The sequence below is a fragment of the Berghia stephanieae genome, chromosome 11, assembly GCF_034508935.2.
Source record: "Berghia stephanieae isolate SIO BIC M18660-M18661 chromosome 11, UCSD_Bste_1.3, whole genome shotgun sequence".
Classification (NCBI taxonomy): Eukaryota; Metazoa; Mollusca; class Gastropoda; order Nudibranchia; family Aeolidiidae; genus Berghia; species Berghia stephanieae.
This window is the reverse complement of record NC_088370.1, coordinates 35,370,177-35,383,682: the sequence shown is the minus strand read 5'-3', so window position 1 is coordinate 35,383,682 and position 13,506 is coordinate 35,370,177. Positions and strand designations below refer to the sequence as shown.

The window sequence follows — 13,506 nt, the reverse complement described above, 5'->3', positions numbered from 1 at the left end:
TTATAGGTCGCCCTCGTTTCTGTCCGCTGTTTTCATTCTTCAATTCTATTAATGCTTTTGTGCGGCTATGTGGTCTTGTGGTATGACACTCGCTTTCGGATCGGAAGGTCCTGGATTTGAGTCTAGCTCGGCGCATAGTTGAGTCCTTACTACATTCTCTCACCGTGCTCAGTTGTAAAATGGGTACCTGGCCGTCAGCAGCGTTATCACTGTCCGAAAAAATTATAATTTCGCCTAATATCGTCATGTCCCGTCCAACATGTTACGCGTTGCTGTTGGTCAGGGACCCTTTGTAAAGCGCTTTCACCACATTTTAGTGGATATTGCTCTATAGATAGAATGCGCTTGGCCAAGGAGTTCACAACATTGCCATCCGGAAGTATAACGGACCAACACACAAGCTCTGTGTAACCATGAACTTTTATAGTCTGGTTAATACAGTTTAGTGAGAACAACTCACAAACGCGGATGGCAAAAACAATAACAAAGGCCTGAGTGACGTCATCTGCATACTATCTATTTAAAATTTCTATACATTTTTTTCTGGAAGCGGTCATGCTTCATGAGGAGGAAGCAGAATTTTAATATCAGACATGGGGGAACCTTTGATCGAGATGACCGGCAGGTTGAGATAACGGGCTCCAATTGTGTTTTGGTTCCTCAGCAATGCCCCTTAGATGCTGTACAAAGTTCTTATCTAGTCTATTCTGCGTATCGTTAAACGGAACAGATGTTACAATATGCGCGTCTATTGACAGATATGTGACCCTCCTTCTCAAAACGGTATTATGTCGGGAGGATTCAGACCCCAAAAAGTGAATTTAGAAATAGAATGATGAGAAATTGGAGGTCAGAAGTTTTTTCAATGCAAGAAATAGTCTTTATACTCCACCATAACGTACAGAAATTAAACCCAAGTTTGATATTTGTGGCTATGAATTCAATTTCCCTTACCGAGTGGATCCCGACATAATACCGCTTTGATACGGTGGGTCACATATATTAATATATATATGAACTATCTCGGAGTGGAATGGGCTGGATGAACTGGTCATCATGGCACCACACCTAAACGATTTCAAGGCCCGGCTGACATGGGCCCGCGCCCAATGAGGACGCCGCTGAAATACAACAAGACCATTGGTTTCTTCAGCGCCAACAATACAGATACAGATAGGGCTGCTGTCCGTATAATTTAATATTTAATTAAAGCAGAATTAAATATCTGAGAGCGGGTGGTTGGATGGGAGCATCACCCTTGAATCATATACCTATGATGTTCGCATGGGTGTACGATCCGATATTGATGTCGTTTCTTCTTCTCTTTACTAGCCTATCCTGCTTCTTTGGTTTGTGATTGTATTTTTGACAGGGGATTTTTTTTTCTGTAAATCTTCTGCCTGTTTGTTCTTGGTTATTTATAATTTAGCTAATGATATCTTTAGGTTATGATTTTGATTTACATTTGTACTATTTTTGTTAGATTGCTTGTTTTTTTGTTTCAGCGGTCTCTCATATAACCTCAATTGTGTTGGAAGAGACCTAAAGCAACAAACAAACAAACAAAAAATATCTGAGATACTCTCGACTTCTCTAATTGGTTGAGGTAGGGTATTCCCGAGTTATTGGCCATAATATTTAAAAAAGCGATCACCAAAATATTTTAACTTGCTTTTTGGTACAGATAAACGAGTGATATTGCATGATAACCGAAAGCTTCTGGTTCGAGGATTAAGGTGTATAAGTTCAGAAATACATTTTACTTTCACTTTGTAATAATCCCTATTATTTTTCCCTATCCTCCATCTATCCAGGAATCGACGATATCGTTTACCAGCCTTGAAGTCATAGAGCAGACCCTGCGTCGCCTCTACCCTGATATCATTCTCAAGAAACGGACTCCATCCAAAACGGAAGTTGACAATGAAGATTGTGATGAAACGAGTGAACTTGATGACCAAGTTCTTTACGGCAAGTGTTTTATAGATAGAACGAAGTTGACGTCACTCAGGTCTTTGTTACTGCTTTTTTACCATCCACGTTTATGAGCAATTCTCTCTTAATTATCCAGTCTATAAACGTTCAAGGTTACGCAGTTTTGTGTGTTGGTCCGTTATACTTCCGGATGGCAATGTTGTGAGGTTCTTAGCGAAAGCGCTATGTAAATTAATTTACGATTGGAGAAAACTAGAAAAACAAAGAAAACGTGTACAATTCCAACATTTATATTCGTGTATACCCTGCCTAACTGTATAAAAGACGGTTATTAAAGTATTTTATTTATATCGTCCAATATTCCAATAAGAAGTTATGATCTTTATATTCACGTACAATGTATCTATGTCTCGGAAAGATTGATAAGGCGAAGCTTGAAAGTAGGTCAAACCCAAAATCTTAAACTAATAGGCTTCAACAGTCATGACGTCACTTCCCTCGTAATGACGCATAGTAACTTAGTAACTGGCTCTAAACTATCGGAACAATGGCGGACGCCCTTATGGAATATTTCTCCGACGAGTTTAAAAGTGTATCCAGAGGTGAAAAACATTATAAATATGATCGTGTTTTGACTTTTATACATTCTGATCACATGACATATGAAAAGTTCTAGCCAGCATGAAGAATAAAAAGTACATATTTTCCTTGTTTAGAACCACGATGGCCGCCGTTGCTGGGCGACGTGACATCAGACTATTGAATCCAATTTCCCTTTATCTTACTTTTTTTATTGTACATCTAGAACGTTTTTATAATCCAATTTTCTTCCTTTTTACTGGCGCCTATATGACCTAAATGTGTTGAAAGAGCCGTAAAACCCTTAAAAACAAACTAAGGATGCTTCATATTATTCTTCTGTATTTTTAAAAAAAATTTTTTAATTAATAGCTAGATCTATCTAACATAGAATCACGGCACCCGGAAACGTAATAAAAGACACCAAATGTTATATATGTCTATATTTTACTTCTGACCACTCAATTTTGCAGAGGAACCGTGTACCATTTTTACACTCGTCTTATCAACCGACTTTTTCGTTTCACTCCAACATTATTATTATTATTATTATATTATTATTATTATTATTATTATTATTATTATTATTATTATTATTATTATTATTATTATTATTATTATTATTATTATATTATTATTATTATTATTATTATTATTATTATTATTATTTTATTATTATTATTATTGTTATTATTATTATTATTATTATTATTATTATTATTGTCATTATTATTTTATTATTATTATTGTTATTATTATTATTATTATTATTATTATTATTATTATTATTATTATTATTATTATTATTATTATTATTATTATTATTTTATTATTATTATTATTTATTATTATTATTATTATTATTATTATTATTATTACATGTATTATTATTATTATTATTATTATTATTATTATTATTATTATTATTATTATTATTATTATTATCATCATTATTATTATCATCATTACTATTATTGTTATTATTATCAACATTATTATTATTACTATTATTATCATTATTATCAACGTTATTATCTTTAATATCATTTTGAAACTGTCCTTTAGATACACTCAACACCAAGGGACTAAAACCCAGACGATTGTCTGTACAAGGTGAGTGACCAAGCCTTAGGAATTATCAAATGTGACCCATCGTCTCAAAACGGTATTATGTCGGAACGAACCATATGTATAAAGGTCGAATTTAATGTTAATCTGGTCAAAACTATAAATTGTTGGCATTAGCACCCTAAAATAGGGTATCCATTCTCCTCAATAAATCATACAAACTCAGCACAAGTCTGATATTTTTGGCTATAAATTCAATTTTCAACATCTTAACCATCCCGACTTAATACCGTTTTGAGGCGAAGGGTCACAAATAGGGGATTAAAGATACACACTCGCCCTGACCGCTTTTCTCAATAATCTGTTGCAAGCGCCATCATCATCATCCATCGTGCCTTGCGCTCTTGAGCACGTTGCCGGTCAGCTGTCTCCACGAATCACGATCCTCTGCGATGCGCATGAAATCTGTGTTGCTTTTAAAGTCACTTTTGGCCATTCTCAGGTTATTTAGATAAGTCATTCTTTGTCTTCCTCTAGCTCTCTTTCCTTCGATCCTCCCAGATGTTACCAACTTTTCTATTCCATTCTCTTCTCCACACATGTCCCAGAAACCGTAACTGCCTCTTTCTGATGTTATCGATCAATATTCTTCCCTTTCTCACCCTCTCCAACACTTCCTCGTTGGTACACCTGTCTGTCCATGATACCCTCAACATTTTTCTAAATATACACCCACAACTCAAATGCCTCTAACCTCCTCGTACATTCTTTGTCAAGCGTCCACGTTTCACAACCGTATAGATAGATAATACCCAATGCAGATGGCCTAAGGAATGATCAAATAGACTTACTTGACTTAGATGCCTTTCGCGTCTCGACCGAAAGATCGGGTCGCCTTGGCTGTTTCCAGTATTTCCTGTGTGAGGTGTCTCCAATATTGCCGGTCCTCTGCTAGGGTTCTCAGATTTTCAAGGTCCCTGCCGTTATGAGACTAATGCGTTGTCCAAGTGTTGTGAGGTTTTTGTTTAGGATCACAGGGAGTGTTGTGATCGGTCTTCCTCTGAAAAGGTTCCCGTGTTTTTGGAAATATCCCGACATGGCTTGGTTAGCTGGTATGTTTTTGTCCCTGCGTAGTATGTGACCGAAAAGTTGCCATCGTTGTTGTAAAATGTCAAGGGAGATTGGTCTTTCTTTTGTGATCTTATAGAGTGATTCATTTGAGATCTTTTTTGGGTATTTGATGCCCAGTACCCTTCTTAGCTGTGTGCGATGGAAGGCATCCAGATGTTCTTCTTCGGATTTTGTCAACGCCCAAGTGCCGCAGTTATACAGAAGTACCGGTTTTACAAGAGCACGGTACAGTTTCAGTTTGGTTTTTCTCTTTATTTTGTCACCTCTAATCCATACATTGGTGAGTTTACTGAGTGCGGCGTTTGATAGCTGTTTTCTTCTTTGTACATCCTCGGTGTCTCCAATTAGTGAGCCGACTTTCTTTGTTCTTTTCCATTCCTCTTTGTTCCTCGATATTGTTGTAAATTCGGTTTTATTGGCATTGACTTGGAGGTTATATTTCATGAGGGTATTTTGTATGATGTCTATATTTGCTGGTGTTGATCCAATAAAATCTACATCATCTGCATAGGCGATTTCTCTTGGGATTGCATTCTCAATATGAGTCGTTGGTTTTGGAATGACTTTTCGAACTTCTTTCAGAGCGTGTTCTAAGTATATTGTGAACAGAATCGGGCTCAGACTAACTCCTTGGGGGGTCCCGATGTTACTTTCGAACTGCGTCTGTTTTGTGGCCCCGTATATCCTTGGTTGTATCTTTGTGTTGCTGAGGAGAAATCGGATTATTCGGAGCTCGTCTTCGTCTACTATGTCTGTTAATATCTCCAAAAGTTTTCCTCTGTCGATCGTATCAAAGGCTGCGGACATATCGATTCCGGTTATTGTTATGGATATGTTTTCTTTGAGTGCCTTTGCTGCTAACCATTTATGTGTCCATACAACGTCCGATGTGCTTCGGTCTTGGCGAAACCCGCTTTGGCTATGTGATAGATATTTTTCTATTTTTGGTCTAATTCTGTTGAGGACAATAGTTGACAGTGTTTTTCTTATGGTATTCAGTAATGTTATTGGGCGTAGGTTGTTTACGGGTCCTTTCGTTTTTCCTGGTTTTTGTATTGTAATTAGGACACCGCTGTTTATGTCCCAGTCTTTGTGTGTTGAGAATGTTTTGTTCATTATGTTTGCAATGCTCAAATCCAGGGAGAGGGTACCGCATTTCAGCAATTCAGCGGGAATTTCATCTTCGCCTTGGGATCTGTTATTGTTTAGGCACTTTATGCTATTTCTAACTTCAGTTGTTGTGATGCGGTTGTTTAGGTCTCTAGGGTTTCCTGAGAAGGGCGATATTTGTGAGACTTGTTTGTGAAATTTCTGCTGGAAGTGGTCAGTTACAATGTCAAGGATATCGTTGGGATTTGTTGTCTGTTTGCCAAATTTATCCTGTAGTTTTGGGTTCTCGAATGGTTTTCGGTTCAGAGATTTCGTCGCTTTGAACATAGACGATGCGTTATTTTTGGACTTTTCTATGTCTTCCACTTTTTTGTCTAATTCCTCGTTTCTGTGTTTTATTGTAAGTGATCGAATTGAATGCAGTATTTTGTTTCGTTCCGTTTTCAGGTTTATTATTTCTTCCGAGTCTTTCGTGTTTTGTATCCTGATCCTAAGTTCTTTTTGTTGCCGCGATAGATCGTTAATAGCGATGTTAGGCGTTCGATTTGGTTTGTTCTTAGTTGTATTAATAGAGCCTGCACTTTCTTCCCCCGCATATTTCATTGCCGCTTGCGTCTCTTTCCATTCATTGTTTGGATTGCTGTTTTGCTTTATTTTCCATAGACTTGAGTTAAGTTCATATTGGTAATGAATGCGACATTCTCGCTCATTTACTATTTTTGCCGTGTTTATTTCAAATGATGATCAAATAGGGGATTAAAAATACACACTCACCCTGGCCGCTTTTCTCAATAATATGTTGCAAGCGCCGTATAACCCTTAACCCTCTGCTTACCAGCTATTTTTAGAATTTTCCCCGAAAATTCACATCCATCCAGCACAAAAATAGACTTTTCTTACTCAAACAAAATAATAACACGTACATTCTATACAGAATGTTGTTCAGCAAAATAAATTAGTTATACAACACAGTGTTTAGTATTTATAGCTGTAATCAAAGAATTTCTTTAGATTTTATGATGTACAAGAGAAATCAGAATGAGAAAATTGTAGTTTGCAACGTAACGAATGTGACGATTTTCCTATGGGTGGTAAGGAGAGGGTTAAAAACAAAAAAAAAACACAATAAACTGAATGGAGTGGATTATTGATATGTGTATTAAGTTCCATATCCAAGGATTTGGCACTCGGGTATATTTGTCACCCATTCCATCACTAACCACACCCAATGTCGGCTAGTCTTGTTCTAAAACATAGTGCTTACTTGGCCACCGACACCACAAAAAAACAAACTTGTGCCAAGGATCATAACGGTCAATCAGAGACTACTTTGTAAAAAATAAAAAAGAGCTTTTATATAGCGCAATATCCACTAAACGTGCTCAAAGCGCTTTACAAGGAGTCCCTAGCCAACAGCAACACATAACATGTAGGACGAGACATGACGCCTATCAGGCGATGTTACAATTTTTTGGGACAGACAACGCTGTTAACGGCCAGGAACTCGTTTTACACCTGAGTACGATGAGAGAATGTGAGTAAAGAGCCTTTTCCAAGGACTTACTCAACTCAACTATGCTCAACCCAGAACATTCCGATTCGAAAGCGAGTGTCATACCACAAGACCACATAGCCCCACATAGCCATAAAACATGATTCTGTACTATTTCCTTTGAATGGCAGTATCCAATAACCGTCGAGAGTCCATCAACACATGCATCAATTCCATGAAGTCTGGCCTGGACGATTACGACAAACAGCTCTCTGGAGTCAAATCTGTCGGAACATTTGCTGATGAAGGTATGGAGACATACAGTACATTTAACCGTGGCCTTCGTAAAGTTATGGCCTGATACTGACCAAAAAAATGACGTCAAAATGCCAGTCTTTGGCCACAAAAGAAAACAAATCGTGAGTTGTATTCAATAGTTCAACCAATGAAATAACTTGTTTCCATGAGCTCTACTAACGACAACTCACTAGGCGGTGCAAAAAAACAAATAATGACGTCAAACTGCCAGTCCTTTTGGATTTCAGTATCAGGTTATAACATAACGATGGCTACGATTTAACTCACTCAATCCTAGAGATTTTGCTACTTTTCTAAATTGAAAAAAATGTATTAAAAATTAAAATGTACGTAGATAGTTTTATTCAACTACCATTAACGTGTAAAAACTAAAAACATTAGCTTTGATACAACGCCTATAAGTGGTCTCAGAAAAATGTAATAAATAGGCATGGGGTAAAAGTAACCCGTGTAAACTACGGATATAGTCGGTGTTAGGTTTGGGTGAGTTAAGAAAGCCCTAGATGTTTAGAGTTAATAGTTTACAAATTGATCAATGTTTTGTTTATTCATCTTATTATCTCATTCATCTGTCTGTAGTGTTTAATTAATCCTGTTTGTTGATAAAGGGGAAACCCGAAACGTCCATTATATCTGTTTTTGTAATTAAATTGAAGCTTACATTCAATTTCACATTGTTATTTACAATTTGATTATGAAATCAGATATATCTAAGATATTTTTGAGCTTCAATTGGATCGAAATTTGACGCCTGTAAAGATCTAGGGATGTGTCTTATTTAAGTGCTATTGTGTTTTCCAATAAAATGGTGGCTTGAGTGTGGTGAAATGTCTATTTTCATGTTATCTAAGTCCTCATATGCTCAAATTATTCTTGGAGACATTGCGGAAGCAGGAAATAGCATCATGATTCAAAGATCTCAAAGTGTCAGAAATTTAGGCTTTTATTTAGATGAATTTTTACCCATGCAAATACACATCTTGAAATTATTCCAACGCATCCTAAGATGTTTACCCTTAGAAAGGAAAGAGGGAGGAAATTTGATGTGCAAATCTCATTATTTCATTTTATGTAACTTTACTATAACAAATTTGCATGTTAAGTACATGATATGAAAATATTACTATTTCTGACATAGTAGGCATGAAAGAACAGAGAGAGAATAGAGATAGATAGATAGATAGATAGATAGATAGATAGATAGATAGATAGATAGATAGATAGAGAGAAAGAGAGAGAAAGAGATAAAGGAGAGAGAGAGAGAGAGAGAGAGAGAGAGAGAAAGAGAGAGATAAAAATTATATATATATATATATATATATATATATATATATATATATATATATATATATATATATATATATATATATAAGCTAAAAAGTTTGATTGTAAGACTACGGCTACTCCAAACTAAAGCTGCTCGTATTGTTACCAATCAAAGAAGCCAGTCAGATCACATCATTCCAGTCTTGTAGTCGTTGCATTGGCTTCCCGTGGAGAAGTGGATTGCTTACAAACTTGCCTGTTACTGTTTTAAGCAGTGCTGATGGTGACAAAAAGTGAAAAAGGAGGAAAATGTTGAACGATTGTCTTTAAGCCCCATTTCTACTGCACTAAACCCCACTTTTAGAGCAATTGAGATGATAGACTATCATTGATACTCTAGCTAACTTCTGGAGAGTGGGAAACTGCACCTGTGCGTTCCACCACACATCAACTCTCTCATTGCTAGCACATTGTTTCCAGAAAATGTAATTTTTAAAAGGAGGAAATTTCTCCTCCAAAATCGCGGATTTCCGCGGATCCGAAGAAAACCATCAGCACTGGTTTTAAGTGAATCCATAGCAGCACTGCTCCCCCAACTAATAAAATAAAAAAATAAAATAAAATGCCCTTTATCCATCCCATAGGGGAAATTTGTCTTTAGGGTCTATTCCAAGGGAAGACTGGAATAACCCAGGCGTTAGCCGCAGAGCAGCGTAGCACATTGAGCTAGGGCGATCGGACTTGCTCAAGGCCAAACAGCGCAGCGGCGGGCGGGTGATCGAACTCGGTACCTCTCGGGTACGAAGCAAAGACCATACCGCTGATCCACGCTGTCTACTCTTCTTTCTATCCACAATCCGAATCGCTCTTTTCAAATATGTGACCCTCCGTCTTAAAACGGTATTATGTCGGGAAGATTCAGACCCCAGAAAGTGAATTTAGAGATAATAGAATGATGAGAAATTGGACCTTAGAAGTTTTTGTAAAGCAAAAAATAGTATTTATACTCCAGCATGACGTAGAGAAATTAAACCCAAGTTTGGGATTTGTGGAAATAAATTCAATTTTCATAACCGAGTGGATCCCGACATTATACCGCTTTGAGACGGGGGGTCACATTTAATCAAATCGAGTTCATGTTTATCTTTACAGAAGAATTAAAGGTCCTTATTGCCAAGCGAGACGCAATCGCGTGTGTGACGAATGCAATGATGTCATATCCGGAGAAAGAGGAGCTCCAGCTCAACGCCTGTTTGTCCCTACTCAAGATGGCTTCAGTCTCAGGTGTGTGTTACTGGCGAACGACATTCGATTTGAAATCAAAAACATGTACTATAAATGAGCTTTTATATAGCGCAATAAATATCCACTAAACGTGCTTAAAGCGCTTTACAAGGGGTCCCTGGCCAACAGCAACACTTGACATGTAAGACAGGACATGACGCCTGTTAGGCGATATTATAATATTTACGGACAGAGACAACGCCGTTAACGGCCAGGTACTCATTTTACCCCTGAGTACGGTGAGAGGTAAGTCAAATGAGAAAAGACGTTTTCTAACTGTTCGGATCTACTGCAAAGTGGCCGAGTGGTTAAGGCATTGCACTGTGGCCCGAATGGTCCCGGGTTCGAGCCCCGCTCAAGGCACTTTCGTTTGTTTTTTCCTTGAGCAAGATTATTAATCCCCAATCTGCTCACTGTGACAACATGGGTGATTCCTGTAGACATCAGACATCTTGTTTGATGAGTTATCTAAATTCCTTCGTGGTATGCCTAAGCGACGATATCTTATGATGTCGTTGCGGAACGACATAATTTGATTTAATATATAAAATTTAAAAAAATAAAAAATCCCTTTATTCATCCCCAAGGGGAAATTTGTTTTTAGGGTCTATTCCAAGGGAAGACTGGAATAACCCAGGCGTCAGCCGCAGAGCAGCGCCGCAAAGTGAGCTAGGGCGAGGTGACTTGCTCAAGGCCACACAACGCAGCGGCGGGTGATTGAACTCGTAACCTTTCGGGTAGGAAGCAAAGACGTATAACTGAGCCATTCTGCCCCTAGATACAGATATTCTCTTTCTCCATCTCTCTCTCTCTCTCTCTCTCTCTCTCTCTCTCTCTCTCTCTCTCTCTCTTATGTATATGAAAATTGATGATATAACAAATACACTCATTCAAATAGAAATGAAAACTCGGAGAAGTCCAATAGGAGAAGACGTTTTCTTACTGTTCGGATCCACTGTATTGGTCAGCTTGTTACCCAATACCTTTCTCAGGTACCTATATTGGTCATATAGTAATTTTTCGTTCTTTCCACCCAAATCCTTTGATTTCAGAATCCAACTGTGTCCACATTCTGCAAAACGACGGGCTCAAGCCTATTTGCAACACGTTAAGACTACACAGTGACAACGTGGATATTGTTAGGCCTTTGTTGAGTACCATCGCCTACATCTCCACCGCTCGTAGGTCTTAACACATTTGTGACCCTTCGCCTCAAAACGGTATTAAATCTGGATGGTTAAGATGTTGAAAATTGAATTTATAGCCAGAAATATCAGACTTGTGTTGAGTTTGTATGATTTATTGAGGAGAATGGATGCCATATTATAGGGTGCTAATGCCTAAAATTTATATTCTTGATCACTTTAACATTAAATTCGGTTTTTAAGCATTTGGTTCGTTCCGAGATAATACCGTTTTGAGACGATGGGTCACATTTGGAATGCAAAAGTGGTGGTGATGATGATGATGATGATGATGATGGTGATGGTGATGGTGATGGTGATAGTGATAATGATGTTGATGGTGGTGATGATGATGATGATGATGATGATGATGATGATGATGATGATGATGGTGATGGTGATGGTGATAATGATGCTGATGGTGGTGATGATGATGATGATGATGATGATGATGATGATGATGATGATGATGATGAAATGATGATGATGATGATGATGATGATGATGATGGTGGTGATGATGATGATGATGATGATGATGATGATGATGATGATGATGATGATGATGATGATGATGATGATGATGGTGATGGTGATGGTATGGTGATGATGATGATGATGAGGAGGAGGAGGTGGATGATAATGATAGTGATGATGATGATGATGATAATGAGGATAATAATGGGGATGACGTGCATTAATGGAGTAAATGATGATGAAGATGATGAGGATAGTGATGATGATGGGTCACATTTGGAATGCAAAAGTGGTGATGATGATGATGATGATGATGATGATGATGATGATGATGGTGATGGTGATGGTGATGGTGATAGTGATAATGATGTTGATGGTGGTGATGATGATGATGATGGTGATGATGATGATGATGATGATGATGGTGATGGTGATGGTGATGGTGATAGTGATAATGATGTTGATGGTGGTGATGATGATGATGATGATGATGATGATGATGATGATGATGATGATGATGATGATGATGATGATGATGATGATGATGATGATGATGATGATGATGATGATGATGATGATGATGATGGTGGTGATGGTGATGGTGATGGTGATGATGATGATGATGATGATGATGATGATGATGATGATGATGATGATGATGATGATGATGATGATGGTGATGGTATGGTGATGATGATGATGAGGAGGAGGAGGTGGATGATAATGATAGTGATGATGATGATGATGATAATGAGGATAATAATGGGGATGACGTGCATTAATGGAGTAAATGATGATGAAGATGATGAGGATAGTGATGATGATGATGATGATGATGATGATGATGATGATGATGATGATGATGATTATTATGATGATGATGATGATCACGACGACGACAATGACGGCATCGCCATTAATCAAATTTATATAACTCTTCACATAGTATTGCGATGAGATTCTTGTATATAGATAGAACGAAGATGATGTCACTCAGGTCTTTGTTATTGTATTTTGCCATCCATGTTTATGAGTACTTCTCACTAAACGGTATGAACCAGACTATCAAAGTTCATTTTACACATAGTTTTGTGTGTTGGTCCGTTATACTTACTTCCGGATGGCAATGTTATGAGCTTCATAGCCAAGCGCATACTATCTATAGATAGTATGCGCTTGGCTAAGAAGCTCACAACATTGCCATCCGGAAGTATAACCGACCAGCACACAAACCTTGAACGTTTATAGTCTGGTTAATACAGTTTAGTGAGAATTACTCATAAACGCGGATGGCAAAAAACAATGACAAAGGTCTGAGTGACGTCAACTTCGAACTATCTATAGTTGTGTAGTTGTTTTATTTTGCTTCTATCCTATGTTAATTTTAGATAAACCGACATATTCCAATGGTGACCATCTGACCTATTTCTATAGGGAATGAGATTAGCGGAAGAGTAGCGTCCCTTGATTGGACGTCACCGGTGGAGAAGTTATTTGTAAACAAACCAACCACAAGCCAAGCGCTCCAAATACAAAATTTATTATTCATGTTTCTGTACAAAAATGCATAACGTTGATTATGATATGCATTTTTGTACAAAAATATGAATCATTTTTTTTTTTTTAATTTGGAGGGCTTGGCTTGTAGTTGGTTTGTTTAGAA

General features: G+C 37.4%; 1 protein-coding gene across 1 annotated transcript in view; it reads left to right on the top strand.

Annotated features, from left to right (window-relative positions):
* The first annotated feature begins 10,067 nt into the window (after positions 1-10,067).
* The window catches only part of LOC144956644 (uncharacterized), a 35,601-nt gene continuing 32,162 nt past the window's right edge, over positions 10,068-13,506 (top strand). Inside the window, exons 1-2 of the mRNA XM_078887287.1 lie at positions 10,068-10,183; positions 11,236-11,364. Coding sequence (XP_078743413.1) covers positions 10,108-10,183; positions 11,236-11,364 — 205 coding nt within the window. The 5' untranslated portion in view covers positions 10,068-10,107. The remainder of the gene's footprint in view (positions 10,184-11,235; positions 11,365-13,506) is intronic.